The 19,164-nt window shown below is 39.6% G+C and overlaps 1 protein-coding gene across 7 annotated transcripts in view; it reads right to left on the bottom strand.

Annotated features, from left to right (window-relative positions):
- Window positions 1–16,263, bottom strand: part of SLCO4C1 (solute carrier organic anion transporter family member 4C1) — a 33,080-nt gene extending 16,817 nt beyond the window's left edge. For 6 of the 7 annotated variants that reach the window (XR_015701071.1, XR_015701072.1, XM_087742397.1 and 3 more), the window contains exons 1-5: window positions 15,995–16,263; window positions 10,494–10,757; window positions 3,968–4,162; window positions 1,195–1,291; window positions 134–255 (exon numbers count right to left, since the gene is read on the bottom strand). Coding sequence is in view for 5 of the 7 variants with exons in the window: in XM_087742397.1 (XP_087598523.1) it covers window positions 134–255; window positions 1,195–1,291; window positions 3,968–4,162; window positions 10,494–10,757; window positions 15,995–16,229 (913 nt within the window). In the remaining 2 variants the exon portion in view is untranslated. The remainder of the gene's footprint in view (window positions 1–133; window positions 256–1,194; window positions 1,292–3,967; window positions 4,163–10,493; window positions 10,758–15,994) is intronic. The other variant, XM_087742399.1, reaches the window with a different exon arrangement.
- Between the last annotated feature and the right edge of the window lie 2,901 nt (window positions 16,264–19,164).

Below are 19,164 nucleotides of genomic sequence, written 5' to 3'. Positions count from 1 at the left end.
TATCAGGTTTTAGCCAGACAGTTAACTGGGAAACAAAATCAAAGAGGAATCAATCACTCAGTCCAGCAGTCTATAACCCACAAGTATAAACAAATCTCTCTTCCAAAGTAGCCCATTACTGTTAAATGTTTACCTGGTAGGTGTTTTGGAAAGCATGAAAAAGGTATTATAAGAAGCCAAATTGCAAAAAAACATGCAAGAAATGCTATCCACCATGCTCCAAGCCAACGTGGGTCATCTTGGTCCATCTTTGTACTAGAAAAATAATTTGGAAAAAGCAGGTTTACCATTCATAAATTCAAATCAGCAATTGCAGATGTTAGTGAGCTGGAATTTTTTTTTTAATACTGGTTTAACAAAAAGCCTTTGAATATTGTCATATTTTGTTTACTACATGTATTAAATTTATTGTTTGGTTGTTTAAAGCACATTCATCTGCTCTATTATAATAATATTGCATTCTATCAAATATAGCTTTCAATTCATTAGTCAAATTCATTCTGACTTAAAGGCCACTATTTGCCCTGATTTCAAGATCCCGTAGCATTATTAAGACACTGAAAAAAGTTGGTTTTAGAAAGAATCTTCATAACCAATGAGTTATATGAAAGCCAATACAGAAGTTCAGAATGCCATTGCATTGATCTGAAGTCCCTAAAACACAGGAAATAAAAGTGTAAATGAAGTTGTTGGTTTGGACAGTAGTACAATTTATAACATTATTCTTTGAATAGTGGACTGTTACTCAACTGGTAGATTTTCTGGCAAGCTCCTCCCCAGGAGGGAAGCAGCAGTATCCTACCACTCATATGCCACCTCAGGGAAACTTTTTGGGCAAGAAATCAACAGTTGCAATCTAACCCTAAATGAGCAACTAATCAAAAGATAAAGCAATTTTTGTTAATCAGCTTTAAAATACCCAATATCTCAAAAAGCTAGAACTAAGTATCTGCGCTACAGAGAAACTTATACACACAATGAAGTGACTACTCACTGTGGGAAGTAACTCACTTGCTAGAAGCCCCTGTGAATGCAACTTGTTACAAAGTTAAAGAAGCTCTTGAAAAATGCAGTATTTTCCAAACAAAAATACTCCTCACAATTTCTGCTTTTTCACATGGAGAAAATATGAAGATTTTCGTAAGAATTATTAGGAAAAGAAAATAGAAAGCAAAAGACTACGTTGTATCTTGCCTTTCTGGGATCTGGATATCAATATAAATATTAAGCAGCTGCCCTCCTAAGACATAGCCAATAGCAGGACCCAGCAGTGACATGGCATAGCCAATTCCTAGAAAAGAAAATACATCAAGTTCACCATACATTTTTAAAGCTTCCTTTTAAAAAAAATTCCTAAATCAACTTCAGACCAAATGGTTTCTGTTAATTCAACCTGTTCTTTCACTGTCATTACTTTGACTATAGCACGTAGAAGACAAAATTTGTACTTGTCCCTCAGCAAGAAAATTTGCAGCTCTCATTAAAAGCTGCAACTCAGAGGTTCAGCAAAACACACTTCACTGACAGCATCTTTATTAATTGTTAGATTGCCTTTTGCACATCTTGTGCCTCCAATCCCAAGCTAGCTTGTGAAAAAGTTTCTGAAGTGAGGTTGTTATAAGCATCAGTTGTTAATAGTACATGCCTACAATCTTTAAGAACCTACATATTTATACTTTTAGAGTCTTATGTTGGTTTTCAGATCTGCCAAGATCAAAAGCCAGGGTTCCAGTAAAATTTTTGACTGGAGTAATATCTGCCACTTGAGTTTATTGAGAATCATGTGCACTTCCATTTATTGAGATGAGCCTTAAAACACAAAGCCAGGGCTCCTGACAGTTCTAAAAAAACCCCAAAGTTCCTACTAAAGAGCACTCTCAGGTCTACCCATTTTTTTTGGCCTTAGGACAAGATGTTCTCGACATCACAGTAGTCTCCCTGGCCTACCAGCCAGATTTCTGTGGTACTTTAGCACTGCTGGCAGGAGCACTGTCTCTGCAGATAAAGGCTTACAACTAATAGTAACTAGATCTGTCTAAACAATTGGTACGACATGCATCCTTACTGCTGATATTCTATGCTTTTCCCCAGGTTCAAGAATCTAGATTTCTCATTTGTTTCCAGAGTGTATCTTGGGTATTTAGTATTATCTCACTCACTTTAGACTGCAAGAAAGAATGATGGGGGGGAGTTGAGAGAGGTGCAAGAGGGGGAAGGGACACAGAAGGGGACACTCAAGTATCAGCAAGTCAAAATAAATATTGAGTTGACATATCCCAGGTTTTCCTGTATTTTGGAAATAACGACATGCTCACAATATCTTCCTGAGTTAAGTCCACATTCAACCTACAGAACTTCAAACCTAGTGTAGAAGGTGCCTATTTCTTCATACAGACCATTCAGTTTAAACTACCATTTGGAATTGCTTAAGTTTTCATTGGCTTTAGATATAGATGGCTCAGCTCAGCAAGAGGAGAACAGTCCTCATGAAAACATGCCCAGTTTCAGAAGAAATTACCAGCTTATGAGTTGCAAGCTTGTAGTCTAAGATACCAGCAGCTATTTACAGACAGTAGCAGAAAGTTTTAGGAGTTTTTTTTTTGCTGCCTTGCACAAGCCTTCTTGCATTAGGCAAAGCAATGCAATATCTTTTAAATCCTCAATACATTGCATAAAAGCAAGAAGAATAATTAAGGTTTAATTTAGCTACCTGTCCACTCACTTGCCTTCTAGTTTTGTTACACTAGGCAGAATACACTGTTCTTCTGAACTCAGCTGTTGTCTGAAGATTGCACAGGCATTAAATTTATTGTATTGGTCTGTTATGTTTTAAGTATGAACGCTGACACCATTGTCCTGAGTTTTCAAGCCACTTCTTGATGCCCTAATCATGCAGACAGCCTTAATTCTGCTCTATTTATTTCACTGGCCTCAGAAAAAAGTGTGATAATTTCTCTCTCAGTATAAACAAACAGCAAAAATAAAAGCTTAGTTATTTAAGATTTAACATATGCAACTATTCTATTTGTTGGCATCAAATGAACTAGCTTGCCTGGAAAAATTAACCAAGAATTGTATGCAAATAGATAATGATTTCAAATTCGCCAACTAAATATTGATTTAGTCTGGAACACTGTCCAGGAATCTAAGATGCATTGAATTCCTCCAGTGAGTTACCACTGTAGATAACAGTTTTATCATCTTACACCTAAAGGGGGAAAATAGCAAATATCTTCATACCCATAGAAAACACACCTAGACTGCAATGAACTTTTTGGTAAAAATGCACATAACCTGGAGAATGCTGACTGGAAAGATTAAAAACCACTGCTAAGAATTAGTATTCCTTAGCTTTCAAACAGTATGACAAACATATTCTCCATGTTTCTAGGCAATCCTTTACTTTCAATTAAGAAAAGATACTTCCAGTATTTCCTCCTGAAGTGCCAAATATTTATGTGGCTAGAGAACTGCATCAATCACATGATGCACCGGAGTGTCCCTGCACTGAGGGGACAGCCTACTGTTAGAAGGTAAACAAATAAAACTGTTAAAGAATGCAGTACGATTTACTGCATTCTTACTGCATTCAGGTCAGTAGCTGATATGGTAGTTTTCTGACCTGATACGGTAGTTTTCAAAACCTGTGACAGTAAAAAGCAAGTTTTTGCTACAACTTACTCTTGTTAACAGGCAGGCTACTTTAACCACTTAATCACTTTCAGTTACTGACATGAAAAACAGCAGGAGAGGTACGCAAAGCAGCCTTACCATGCTCTGCAAAATAACTATTGAAAAGACTTGACACTTACAGCAGTCCAATACCTACCTTGCACAGTAACTGATATAAAAACACTTTATGCACTTAATGACAAGGTTGATTTAGAGGAATTCATAAAAGCATTTGTAAGTCATTGCAGTCTATGATCTATCCAGACAATGTGGTATAAACAGTTTTAAAAGTTACCTATATAAAGGGAAGACTTGTGTTTTGGGACACTATCATCAATAAAAGCTGTTCCCAAAGTGTATAGTGGAGTTCCTCCAACTCCCAGCAGCAGCTGTCCCAGGATAAAAACATACAGATAGTTGGGAAGTGAAGACTTTGTGCTGGCACTGCAAGTGAAGTTAGCAGAGCTTGTTCCTGGAATTTGACATGTGTCTGAAAGACAGAGACAGCAAGACTTTAAAATTCTGTTACCCAGCTCATAACAGTCCAACTGAAGAAAAACCTGTACTGAAAGCTAAACTACATGTGAAGTACTGTTAGTGCCAGGCTTCCATTTTAATTCTCAGGCCTACTAATATATCCTATATGACAGTGCCCTAACCTTCTACAATATCGTATACCCCAAGAGAAATACTACCATGGCTTACTTTTTGATTCCTTACCAGGAAGGAAAGATGGATGAAATAGCCTTATTACAACATTTTGGCTTGTTGAAAGCATTATTGACCAGCTGTATGCAAAAAACTGTCAAATGGTCATTCAACAGGTTAGTGAATACTCCTAGGTAACAGACACTTCATTTTGTTCTTGTACCTTATAACGATTTGGAGGAGCACTAACAACAACTTCCATTCTTAAGTGACCAAGCAGCCTCAACAACCTGAGGAAAGTGGGACTGCTGGAGAGGAAAGCACAGTTGTCAAGTGTCACAAGCAAAGATAATTCTCCCTTCTCATACAGTGTTTTGAGAAGTGTTACCCTAAAAAAAACAACACTTAAAAAAACACAGCACTCAGAGCACACACTGCCATATCTCCAGAATGAGAGGTTAATGTAAAGCCTCTGTACTTGTACACATACACACACAGAGGGAAGCACAGGCAGAACAGCCTAAGGTTGCACTTGTTCCTGTAATGTTTGGCACTATGAGGAGGGAAGAGAAAAGAAGAAGTGGAGACAGAGTATGTTTTCTTTTCTCCATCCTCTTGCTATCACTGCACTCGTAGTAGCAGGCAGTCCCAAGCGACAAGATCAAAAAGAGGAGCATGTCCTTTCAAGGTTTTTCTACAGAAGAGCAGACAACCCTAAGAAAGAGAATAAACCCATCAGTTTGGTGGAAACAAGCCATACTGAGCAAATATATGAAAACAGCCTTCAGATCAGTACACTGATTAATTCTGAATACTTTGCTACAAAATTATTACGTCATTTTTCTTAGGTCCTTTTACATGTGAGAACACTTTTTACCTAAGCAAACAAAGGGCAAGCTTGCCCACACTTTGGGCTCAAAGGACAGAAAACACAAGGAAGTGCTTGCCACACAGCAGATATTGAAAGAGAACTGTCTACACTGATGTTATCATAAATGCATCCATGGGTTTCATCATGCCTTTCTCCAGAAGGAACAGCACCATGGTGGTGGTGGAGTCATGCAGCACACAACAGGTGATTCAGTGCTGTTGCACAGGAACTAGCCAACGTAGAGTGACACAAAAACTTCACTTCAAGAGAAGTCATTAAAATTTGCCTTCCTTTCCACTTAGGAACAAGCCTCATTTTAATGCTATACTGAAGCCACATTTTATTATCAATCACTACTCTGAAAATTAAAGTTTTAGAGCATATTTTCCATTTATTTTCAATCTGCTTTCTTTAGCAATATTCTTAGTTTCTGCAGGAAATTAAGTCTTAAATCAGGCTAACTTTGTGCTATTTACATGCACACATCTAAAACTGATTACAGAAGGACACCATACCCTATAGTATCTTGTTAACATATACATATTCATGTACAGCATATATAGAGAATATACCTGTAGGTGTAAGTTAGCCTTTAACACCTATTGGGCAAGTCTAAAACAGCATTTAGCTAGCTATTTTAATACAAATAATACAAACACAAATAATAGTATAATAATACAAACACAAATAATAGTATCTTGTTAAAATATAGACATCAGAAAACAAGTAATGCAGAGCAAGAAAATGCCATGAATGATGTTAAATGACAAAAGTGTAGCCTAATTTGAGATCTAGAAATAGCTTCATGAAATAAGCAGATTACATATGGTAATGGCAATCAAATTTCAACAGATTGTGGTTCTTCATGAATCCCCATTCCCACCCCCAGTGTCTCAGTTCATGGCAATCTAAAAGCCTGTGCCATTGTGCAATTAATTGATTAGAGCCTCTCTCCTTCAGTTTTCTAGCTCTTCAATTTATGTGCCCTAGGAAAATTATCCTGATATTTTGATGAGAGAAGCTTATCACACTAGTTTCAGAACCATGTAATCAGGTCTAACTACAGAAATCAAGAAAACCATCAATATGCACTTTAATACAATTATAATCCTTTTATTTGCATCATCTATCAGACTTTTTTTTAAGTGGAGTCATGGACCATATTTCATGTTTCCAAAAAAAATTTTAAAAGCAAAGACAATTTACCACAAAACTATGAGAAAAATTTAAACCAGCATAAGTCAAAACCGCCAAACAACAGTTTATTCTCTCTACCTCAGCCATTCATGTCATGCCTTTCTTGTACGAGTCCAAGGTTTAAGCAGATTGGTAAAGTGACACAGGTTAAATCTAACCTGGATTACATCCACAAGCCTGTTTGCTGCTGTCATAAGAATAGTGAAGAGAGAAGGCACTGGCTTTTACATGATCTAGAAAGTCTAACTGAGGTAAGCCAGGCCCTGGGAGAAGTTTAAGATGAGTCGCTGACCATTTTTAACTATCTTCCCTCATTAAACTTGTTTTCCCTTCTAAAAGCCAGTAGATTAGACTTGCATTTTGAAGAGCAGAACTGCATTAAAGGCAACACCATCCAACAAAGTTAGTCATTCTAACCTTCTTGAATTCAGGTAGATGTGTTAGATTAAAGTATGCAAACTATGTAAAGGCCAAAATATTCCAACACAACATAGTAGCCGAGAAGGTGGAACCAAGCGTGAGATGCTTCATCAATTTTATTAATTAGAAGTAAGACAGGTCAAGACTAGTTTTACCCACATCTTAAACTGCAGCTAGTAGGTGCAGGGTTTTTATCTTTTGCAGGGCAGTAAATAGTTTAAAGACTTGTGAGGAGTGAAAAATAAAGAACAGCTTGGTTTCTATTCCTTTTAAAACTTAAAAAGTTTGTCTCCTCTTTAAGTCTTGAATAAGAAAATCACTCAAAGCTTCAATTAACATGTTGAATGAAGATGAAGTTCTTAGTTTCTAAAGGCAGATGTTACAGTATTGCAGAACATCTAAGCGGTATACAGAAATAGACCAAGCAGTGTAGAGAACAGCAGCACTATCCATTATTCCACTAATCACATAGTCTCTTCAGAGAGCAAAACCAGAAAAAACACAGACATACTGATGCTGCAAGACAAAACAGTCAAATTAGAGGCTGGCATCACACATATTCTGTCACCATTAGTACCCAAATGCCACAGTCTTCTTCAATCCTTAATTGTCCTTGGCGTGTTCTGGGAAGGAAGATCAATTAATGCCTTTCTGAGAAGATTCACTAACTCTCAGACCCTAAATGACTTATCCACCACCTGAGTTTCCAGTAGAACAGAGAACTGAAAAAAGGTGTTCAAGTCATTCTCCCTCTTTGCAAATCACACCACACACACTTCCACTCAAACGGCTAAGACTTGTTATTAACAAAGATATTTCCTTTTTCCAAAGACATCATTCACATGCTGTTACTGAAGAGAATCACGGAATAGTTCACATTGGTAGAGGCATCAGGGAGTCATGTAGTCCAACCTCCTAATCCAAACAGTGTCAAAACCAAATGCAGACCAAGTTGCTCAGGACTTCACTCAGCAGGGTCTTCCCCCCCCCCCCCCCCCCCCGAGATACAGGCTGTACAGTCTTTCTGGGTAATCTGTTCCAATACTTGACTGTCCTCACAATAAAGTTCTTCCTTGTGTCAAGTGAAGATCTATATTTCACATTTGCTGTGACAGACATCTTTTACAGATTTAAACATGTTTCAATAAGATCTGGATGGTAGTGTAAAAAGTACATTGCTTATAACATCTGCAGTTTCTACAGTCCTCTGTACTGTCTACGGGTAATCGAATACTGAATGGTTTCATTACAGACATACAGATGGAGCTCCTGACTACAAATATCAGACCCAGCTGAGACACTGAAGACCTTACGTAACCTAAAAAAGTTATCAGAACAAATAGCTGGTTACATCTAGGTTACAAATTTGAGCCTGAAGCCTTTCTGGAGACAGACAAGATATGTTTGCTGTGGCTAACCATTGGTTAGCTACTCTTTCAATATGAAATGGATTAAACTATTTCTAAAGACTGTTAGTATGATAAATACTTCCAATGGGATAGCTTTGTAGAGTAGGATACGTATATACTCAGAATACAAGTAAGTTAACATCTCAAGATAAAACAGTAAGCTCCAGGAAGTCTGCAGGCCTTATACTTGAGGCTAGATGTATTTTGTATTCCAGACCAGATCTATTAATTAACCTGGCAGCCATATTAAATATTGCACTGAACTGGACTTTGAAGTTGTCCTGTGGGTGAAACTCACTGTACTTACATAACAGATAAATAATCAAGTAACCAAGTAGGAACTGTTCAAAAATAAATTCGGTGGTAGATCTTAAATACAAAGCATTAAATAAAACAGTTTACTCCCAATACATTAAAATCTCTACAAAACTATTCACCCAAACAAATAAACAAGGAAGGTTTTTTTGGGGTGTGGTGCTATTAATTCTGCAACTAAATGTACAGTTAAGACGCTTCATCAACATCAGAACTAGCTAAACCAGACATCCTATAAAATCATGCACTGTGGATAACTTAACTGTTAAGGATGCTGTTGCACAGCACCTGCAGATTTACATCAAGTCTGTCATAGTGCAGACATTCCCTGCACTCTGCAGTCATTTATCTTGGATACTGTTTTGTTTAAGTCAGCTTAAGTCCTTAAATCTGCTCACCACAGTTGCAGCATAGGTACTTGCATTACAGCAGTCAAAACAGCACGAATTCAGTCAGCTTACAGTGCCATGGAGAAGAAAGCACACTTTCCATTTAAAATTTTCACTACAGTTTTAGATTTCAAAAGTCCATGTAGAACATGAGCCCTAATAAGTTATCAACACCTACAGCATCTTTAATGGCAGATGAAATGGCAGATGTTTGATGAAACAGGGACAGATTCTTTGAGATTTCAACCAAAATTGGTAGGAGGGGGAAGAGATCGTTTGTAACACTTGGCCATCTCCCTTCACACTCCCACCCTGTCAGTATCTTATTTCAATAAAAAAACCTACAATCAGGTTGGAACTTTCTTTGTATTAAATTCAGCTTCCCTTCCATACTAGTAAAGTAGGGAAGGTAATACTGAAACTGAAATTGTAGAGAAATAGGACTGTAATAGAGCCAGTAGCAAGTAAGCTGTTGCCCCTCTACTAAGGGGTAGCAAGTAATCATCTCTTCATAGCCTCCAACCACTGAAGAGCTTTTCCTTTTGGCCTTGTTCAGTTAAAAGTTCAATTAACTTCTGCCTCAGATCCTCATTTATTAGATGCGGAACAATAGCTTACCAAAGTTATTTAACTAATGTCAATGTCTAGACAGCTCATGGAAGCGTGTGACATAATTAACACTTAAAAGAACCAATTTGAGAATCAACAACCAGAAGACTGAGAACCTTCCATCAGATTGCTTAATAGCTACTGATTTTTTTAGTGAGCGCTCCAATATGCTTAGTCATTGATGGCATAAATCTGATTAAACACTGCAATAACAATTAAGACAATCCTAAAAGATTAAGTAATCCTGCTTCAAAAATATCTGGATGTTTCTTCATTAGTTACAGGCGTGCCACTAAGTTGACATGCAAATAGTTGGCATTAAGCACACAGCACTTGAATTCTTGTTTTATGAGAAAAGGTAGGTACAATCTGAGAGCTGGCTACTCCCACAATTTCAGTAGTGCTTTGTTCAGTATAGTTCAGTACTGCTTGTTCCCTCTTTATTTCAAAATAACCCACAAGTTTAAACCAACATTTTAGAAGAACTTAGTGAAACTTGTTAATGAATTACTCAAGATGCCTTTAATAGTTAAAAATACAGAACAGCAACATGTAGTCACCTTTCAACAAGACAAGAAGTCTAACAGCTTTCCTTTAACATTTATTCTACATCACCAACCTAACTTGCATTCCTATTCACAAAGAAATGCCAGATCATTTTTTTTTACTCAAAGTGAATTTTAACTGCATTCATCAATGCAAGTCAAAAAGCATTTTATTTAGATGTTGCTTATGAGCAAGAAATGATATTTACACTCAGATCTCTTCTGAAAAACAAAGTTTACTGTGCAGAGAGAGCTCTTGAACTTACAGAATCATTTTATTTTCCAGTGTTAGAGATAATATCCTATTTTTAGGACTTTGACAGAGATTAAGTATGTTGTACCAAATTAAGAGTTGCACCAAGTCACTACAAGGATTTATTTTTTTTAAATAATTTTCAAAACATAAGGATAAGCTTACCTTCAAGTTTAGCTCCATAGTGGTATTTTCCACTACTGAAGTGTGGTAAGGAAAATATAAGTGAGCCCAGTCCTAGCATAAACGCTGAGAAAGCAAGCCATCGTGGTTTGTGCCCTCTTTCTCCAAAGAAAGATACAAACAGTGACAATATACAAAAAGCAATGTCATAGCTTGCAGAGATTAAGCCAGTGAGGGAACTGTTCAACTCATAACGCTTCTCAATTGTTGAAATACTAATGTTAATCAGGCCATTTACCACAATACCTACAAAAAAAAAAGGAGATAATTAGTCAAAGATACTTTAATTTGATAAGAGTTGCAAGGGTAAACTTACCATTGTGTGATGGAAGGGTTAAAATGAATACATTTACAAAGCTACACTTTAAGGTATTTTTTATTAGCTTTAAAATCCAGGTATATAGTTAATTGATACAGTGCCAACTTAAGCCAGCCAAACTGTACAGGACCTATTCAATTTTATTCTCTCCTGTGGGTGTTAAAGATTCAACACTCAAGCAGTAAGCCAGCGAAATACCATGCCTCAAAATCTGTTCATATATTAAAGTTCCAGACTCAGTTTGAAGCAAAGACAGATTCCAAACAGAATGCATTACAGCGTCATAAGATTCTGTACACATTAAAAGGAAATTAGTCAAGGCTATGACTTGCATCAGAATACAAGCTATGACTGAAGCAAGTTCAGGACATAGCTTTCAAATCATGATTGTCAAACAAACATAATTTCCTCCCTGCCATCACAAAGGGAAGACACAAGAAAGCTTTTGAATAGACATCCTTCCCTATAATATAAAAAAGCGTAAAGCTATTTGAAGTACTTTGCAACTGTTTCAGACCAACTGAGGTGATTTACTTTAACTGAGAAAAAAGTTTGCCCTCTGAATCTTGAAGTTCCCTGGAGAAAAGGTCTTGCACAAGCTGCCCTACTTAGGCACAGGCAAACTCCAAAAAACTGATCCAAAAGTAGAAGCAAGTAAGCTGCAATCGCCACTGTATGCTTATACACACTGTCCATTTCTACATAAGTGTTGCTTGTAGATACTAATTGAATCTCCCATCCTGCCTCACATTCTGCTTGTACATGAAACACCAAGTAGTTAAACTCACAGGAGTTTACTTTCAACAGTCTCAAAACAGAATCCTATTACAAGTGAGATGAATAGCTGTACTTCATAACAGTGTCAGATAACTTCATGGTAGTCTAATTAAACTGTGCCTGTAATAAAATATATACCCCGGAAAAAAGTTAGGAAGTCTTGGAGTCACAGTGGCAAATAAGATTAAGAGTTCTGTAACCTCACAGATGACGGATGAGCATCTCATGACACAGACCCTACAATTATCCTTCCTCTTTCTAAAGTTCAAACATAATTCTCTACTGTCATTCCAAGACCAGACCAGAAGGACAGATGGCTAGGAACAGCAATGGATTTAAGTTAGTTTTCAACAAGCATTGCAAACTACACAGGCTGAACTTGAACAGATCCGCCTAGAGTGCTCTACATATTAAAAGAAAAAAAATTGCTCCAAATGTGTAATCAACCAGCTGTTTTCTTATCAGTGCAATCCCCACCATAACTAAACACTTCAGTTGTCTATAAGGAGGCAGCTCTTGGCACAGCCTTAATTTTCTAATACCCTCCTATGGCCTCTTTATTAAGCATGACAATTTCACCCCTCAGTCTGACCACCACACTTAAATTCATTTGGGCCTAAAAGAAGTATTCAGGTGTTACTCCACTGCCATTATTTATATATTTTGCAGCTTTCTTCTTTTTTTCTTAAGGAACATTAACCGAAGAACAACACTAGCATAAAGGAATGAACAAACAAGTTTTTCCCATTTACCAGCACTTCAAACATTTACTAAGGCCTTAAAACATTCACACAAAGTAGGTGTGCTACGTGGCAAGTTGATTACAGAACTAGAAGACATTTTCTTTTACCTGTAGTTTAAGTTGCCACATTTAATTTACATCCGAAAAGCCATAAAACCTTGCAGTTAATTTTATTGTATAATTGTATTTCATCTGTAAAAATGTAAATGTGATGAATGGCAGCATAACTTTCTTCAATGCCATCATCTAGGCATTAATCACTAAAGCTTCTTCAGGAAAGATGGAACGTGGCTGATACTAACTTGATCTGAAAAACAAATCCTACAAGGACATCTCAACACTTAAATACTAGTATAGAAATTATTTTTTAACTATTTTCATCTAAAACCTTACAGCCCTGCCACATCTGTTAGAAGTTTAGGTACAGCATGTACTGACCCACAAAATCCAGATTAAACATAAATCAACTTCATTTGCTCTAATGGAAAACTAGTATTTTTCTTCATCCATTTAAAAAAAACATGTTCTACAGTTGTTCTAAGTATGGTAGCTTTAAAGCAGTGGTTTGCAGACACCCAATTAAAAAAGAAAAAAAATATCAAAAAGTCCTTCCAGTAACAAATCTAATCAGGGTATAAAATATTAGTGGTATCCAAAGTTTTCAGACAGATTAGACTGGGCCAGTCTCAAACAGTGGTTCTGTTGTTTTGTTTAATAAAATTATTACTGACATGAGGAATAAACAGACCTTCTTGTACTCAAAATAGTGAGACAACTTCTACTTTGTTTGCTGTTACAGCCATGAACTGCAGCATATCCGGTTATTGTATTACAAGATGCAATCATACATTTATGCAACTAAGTGCCACACAGAAAGCAGGTATTAGTCATGTAACCGCATTCTACTCAAAGAAGTGTTTTCTATTCTGGTAATACAGGTTTCGAAACAGAAACAGCCAAAAATTAAGAGTTAAGTTTCACCTGGAATCTTCTGAGAAGCTGAAACACAGCAAATCAGGTGCTAATGATAACAATAACCTCTTTTCTAGGGCAGCTAGAAAATAACCTAATAAATACATGCCTTCAGTTAGATACACACACAAAAAAATCTATGCACATGTACGAGGTCACTGCAGATAACTACCTACTGTGTTCACTCATTATGTAAAAAGTCTAGTTAACAACTTACATCAAAAGTGTGTTAAGGATTACTTCTTTGTTCTTCAGCGCATTAGGAAATAAGCTTTCCTAGTACATTAGCATTAGCAAGTTTTATAAATATATTTTATGTTCCTCAGTGATAGTTTCTGTAATTTGGAGCGTAAATTAAATAATTAGACCCAAAGCTAGAATGCAGTAGTAGCTCACAACTTTAAAACCCCAGTTGTGTTTTGTGTGCTTTTATCTAAACTCTGAAGCTGCAAGACCTGAATATTTCTGCAATTTCACATGCAGCACTGAATTTCTTGTCTGAAAATGATTCTTGTTTTTTTGCTTCTCAAGAAGAGTTGCAACCTGAGTCTTCAGTGCCCAATTATCCTTTCTATGCTCTAGCCAAAGAAAAGGTACTTGTTCAGAAAATCCAGATAATACATCATTAAGAATGCCACAAGGTCCGTAATAGCCATGACTACATCAGCTTTCAAAACAAGCATCAGAAGTTTCCTTACATTAAGGCCCTAAATCCAAACTAGATTAGATACGTACCTCTCTGAGGTCTGGCATACATCTACAGTTAGATAACAGGACCAACACCTAGATAAGTAGCATAACCAACACCCACAGTATCCTAAGGGGATCTCTGTCTTATTCTTATGATACAAGACCTTTTTATGATTGGGAACCTACCCACACTACTACTAAGAGATAGAATTTAAATGATACTGAATTCATTATCCAGCTGAGCTGACAATCAGATCAGCACAGCAAACTGGATTTTAAGAAATATTGCTATGGCAAATTTAGAAGTGCTAGAAATATTCAAGGCACTTTGTATAGTGCAATATAATCTGAAACTTTTCAGTGTGACATTCAGGGCGTTTTTGGCTGCCTATCTGTATTCTTAAGCTACAAAAATATACATGCATGATCTAAAAGTCTTCTACTACTCAGCTGCCACTGAAATCTGCTATGTAAGAAGTTCTTCCACCCCTCCCTTTCTTTTTACTATGTTAACACAAATTTATTTTCTCTAACAGCAGCACAACTGCAACAGTAATAACCTCCTGGTCCTACCACCTGTAGCATGGCCTTTCAAATACAAGCAAGGATCAGGCTCCGCCCAAAACTTTCTAGATACTTCTTTTCTAACACAACACATATACTAAGAAAAGATCATATTCTAAACAGGTTGAAATGGAAACACATACTGAGAGACACTGGTTCTTGTAAGACTTTTTCAAGCAACACAAATGGCAGCGAGATCCTTCTAGGTTTTAAGCAGAACCTCCTGCTCAGTTCTCCTCAGACCATCCCAGTTACCTCAGTGTGGTTCCAGGCAGGAACGCAGCCATCCATATACCACATCAGCAGCATATGCTGCCTGCTCTTCTAGCACTAAATCTCTTCTTCTACATCTCTCCCCACCCCTCTACAGCAGTCTCATTCATTATGAGCAACAAGGATGAGCTTTAAAGCCTCATAATTTTTCAGGAAATACAGTTTTCTTTTCTAGCTAGTCCAATAATGTTGAAGGGTTCTGAACATTAATCCAATAGCTCCATTTGACGGACAAACATCTAAGCTTTACAAACCTCAAGTTTGTACATTTGGTACACTAATGCTTCTGCTCCCCCTCAGCCATTCTTACTACTTGCTAAACCTAAGGCTTGCCAAGGCCCTAAAAACCTTGATACAGAAAACCAAAAACACAGACAAGAATATCTGAAGCTGAACAACAGAAATTAAGAGCAAGCTAAACTTCAGGTTCCCTCCAAGGTTAAGTTAAGCTGTTAGTCAAGTATGAGAAAGATAGTTGCACTGGGATCCAGAGAACAAAACCAGACTTTTTTTTAAAGCCATCTTAATTACCCAAAGTCCCACCCAACCATACCAAAGTAGTTTTTTCATTGGCAGGCTGGTAACAAAGCACATGCTACAACACTACAGTTTTATCTATTGGTTTATATCATGTGGTTTATTCCCTGGCTCATATGTCTCAACCTGTGAGACTCATGGTGCGCTACTTCCCTGTGAGCAACAGGGACGCAGTATAGACAAGAGCATTAAGCACAGAGCTGATGGCACTACACTATGGACTCTGCGGTGGTCTAAAAGGCAGGCAGAAAAAAAAGAAAAGGAGGAACAGAGTGAAATACAGAGCACAATACTGCATAAGCAACTTCCCTATCCAGGGCCCTATCCCTAATAGGGACTACTGAAGCCACTGCTGTCACTCTTCAGCAACACCACCAGACTCGGGCAGCTAGAGTAACCCTACCTCCCCTCACCCACCGTCCAAATCGCCACCACTCTTCCCCTGCCTTCCCCAGCCCAGGCTCCAGCCCGGCTTCCCCCGCAGCTCCAGGACTGAGAGCGAGATGTGCCCAGGACCCCAGAAGCCCTGCAGGGGCCGGGTCCCACAGGGAAGGTGGAGAGGAGGGCAGCAGGCCTGCGGCTCACGGCAAGGTGGCGGGGACGGGTTACCTTGGAAGATAGCCAGGAGGCTGTAGGCAGCCAAGTAGCCCTCAGGGTTGTTGCAGAGCTGCAGAGCTTTAGGGGCGCAGCGGCCCCATCCGCAGGGCCCCTCCTCAGCCACCGCCGGGACTCCCGCCGGGACGCCGGCACCGACGCCTGCCCCGGCGGGGCTCGCCGCCTGCCGGCGGCCGAGGTCGGGGCTGGGTGGCTCAAACACCGGGTTCTCGATACCGCCACCCTTCATAGCGCTAAAGAACCACTGCCCGGCCCTGGCTGCAAGCGACATCCGGGAGCAACGCTCCTCTAAATACCACGAGGGCGGGCGGGGCCCGACGGGGACAGGTGGCGGCGCTTTCCTCCTCCTCCTCCTGAGGCGGGGCCCGGCCCCGCCCCGCCCGGGCCGCTGGGGGCCCTGTCCCGCCGTTCCCGCCAGCCGGCGAGACGCTGCGTTGGTGGTGCCGTCTCTGCACCCGCGCTGGGGAAGGGGCCCCAGCGCCCACTGCTGCAGCGTCGCCGCCCGCCCTCCGCACCTGCCTTTCGGCCGGTCGGTGGAACGGCCGCCAGCCGCGCCGGCCGTGGCCCGGATCTCTCTGCCGGTCGGGCCAATCCACACCGGCGCCGCGCCCTCCCTGAAGGAAGATCCCCCGCACCGGGAGCCACGTAACATTGACAGCGGCGATTAACGTTAAGGTCGGGCGGATCACCCCGGGGTGCGGTGAGGGGCGAGTTGTGTTTTGTTTCAAGTTCATGCGTCCAGATGAAGTTCTGCTTTCAACTTCCAGTTAGCTGGCGGGGGGGGGGGCGGGGGGGGAGCGTGCCGCGGCGGCCGCCGCCCGCCCGGCAGAAGCCGGCACGGCGGGCGTGGGGCGGCAGCGCGGCGGGGGTCAGCGGATGGCGAGGGGCACGTAGCCAGCCGCGGCAGCAGAAATGGCACATCGATGCTATCTAGCAACATTCGCTCTGAAAAAAAAAAAAATAATAAAAAAATCAGGCACCTGAAAAAAGTCCTCATGAATGTTTCTTCTCAGAAACCAAAAATTTCACAATGGTCTTTGTAAGTGCTGGAAACAGTGAAAGGGATGTTTTTCCAATACGGTACTTTCCCACTTTAGGCAAGTGAGTTGGCACATGACCCGCTTGAGTGTGGAAACCCATCTGCAACAAAAAAAAAACAAACTGGACATTTGCAAATGTTATCCTTTGGAAATGTTATTCCCATCCTGTACCACAGAAAGTTTCCACCTGCAGGAGCTTCCAGTCATTGAGCAAGTTGCTCAGTTGCAGACATCAGCCATGAGAATTTGTCAAGTGTATAAGGAAGTACCAAGTTTGTTTGCATATAGTGAGAATTATTTTACTCATCTGTACCAGAACAACTGGGAAGGAGTCCAGGGGTCAATTAACCATCCCCACTGGTGTTGGTCTCTGGGCAGTACGGAGTCTGTCCTGAAGAGTCCTTCCGCTTTCAAGAGTCCAAAACATTTTAGAGACAAGTGAAATAAGACTGAAACTGGAGACATCAGCAGTGCCTTTGGTTTCACAGTGAAAGCCAGGGCATCCTCCTGAATTCCCAACCATCCTCTCTTCCCTTGGTGTCACAGCTCTTCAGAAAGAAGCACACATTTTCAAGTATTCTATAAGCAGCACAGAAACTACATGGAGATGACCTTTGGCAAGAAAAAAAACAGTAGGTTAGAAAAAAGAATACTTGTATAGATAAATGAGAATGAGAAATCGGCTGCTTCTGGTGCTGCTGCAACTTCCGGGGACAGTGGGTAGTGGCTGGAGCTGGAGGGCCATGGGCTTCCCTGGCAGCTGGGCCTTGCCCACGCTCCACGTTGGCCACCTCAGGGTCCTTCCCAGGCGTTGCCCCAGCCCCATAGCCAGCAGTGACCTTCCTGAGCCTGCAGGAGCTCAGATAGGTGCTCCCCAGTGAAGTGTTCCTCTGCTGGTTACTGACAGCCCCCAAACCCTGAAATTAGCTTATTATTAGTTCAGGCTATAGTCTGGAATGGCTTTTCCTCAACTGCTTATCAAGGTATATCTTGGCTAACAGCCTCTTGAGAGGTCTAAGGATGTGCCTAAACCAATTGGCACACTAACCTGTTTCAGGAATAGCATATTAGTAAAGTCTTCTGTTGCCTGTGTTTGTTTGCATTTTATTGATTTTTTTTTCTTCCCCCTAATTAAAATAAAGCAGGACATATCATTTGAGATAATATCCTGATCTTCATTAGAGTGCTTACATGCTAGAGTAGTAAGAATAATCCATGAAATTGCTAAATTATACTGCTGATGAGACATAAAAACCTCCCTTGATCTGTCAAGTTGGCTAAGTGTTTTTCCTTCATTTAGTTGTTACCCTCCCAACTGACAGTTTTGGTTTTATCATCACAGGAAGGTGACAGAAGGGAAGGGAAAAAGAGAAGTGAGTGGAACTCGTGATGAAAAATAGTGTGTTCATCTGAAGCCAACAACATTTTTAAGAAAATTGAGGAGGGTAGCATTGTGGTGTCTGGTCTAGGCCTAGTCTGGGAATTAAATAGGGAAATGATTAATCCAGGGAATTAAATAGGAGTGAACTCTCAAGAGTTTATACCGTGCTAGTAGAATATAGATTTTAGGAGAAAACCACAGGGATAAGGAGAGAGAGTTAATAAAATATGATGTATTTTTACACTGGTTATGTTGCCTGAGTGATACTGTTGTTCCTCAACAAGCAATTTAGAGAGAAATGCAGTAGATCCAACCAGCATTTATAAACTGCTTTAATATGAGTCTTTACTTAAAGCTATTAAAGAAGTTTAAATTCCTGACATTCAAGACTGGATACACAAACTACCTGAAAATGGCAAAATACAACTGGTTTCTAGGAAAGTATCTAGCATGCTCAGATAAAAATGGTAATAGAATGTGAGGTGAATAATCTGTTGGACTAGATGGAGGTCGCTCATAGACAAGGCAAATGTGACCTACAATTTATGTGTGTATTGCTACTAGAGCTAATGGAGACCTGCTAAAGTTGTTCTGCAAGCTGCTATCCACCATACTGTGTACCACTTGGATCCTCAGCTTCCCAGAAATCACTTTTAAAGGAGAAAATGTGCAGAAAGATTACTAGAGAAGTTTCTTTTCCAACAGAGAATTGAAAGAAACAGGCTCGTTCAGTCTAGCAAAGT

Source organism: Nipponia nippon, unplaced genomic scaffold (assembly GCF_047370975.1).
Source record: "Nipponia nippon isolate SJK-2023a ecotype South Korea unplaced genomic scaffold, ASM4737097v1 scaffold_8, whole genome shotgun sequence".
Lineage (NCBI taxonomy): Eukaryota > Metazoa > Chordata > Aves > Pelecaniformes > Threskiornithidae > Nipponia > Nipponia nippon.
Note: the sequence above shows the minus strand (reverse complement) of the source record. Positions and strands in the feature narration are given on the sequence as shown.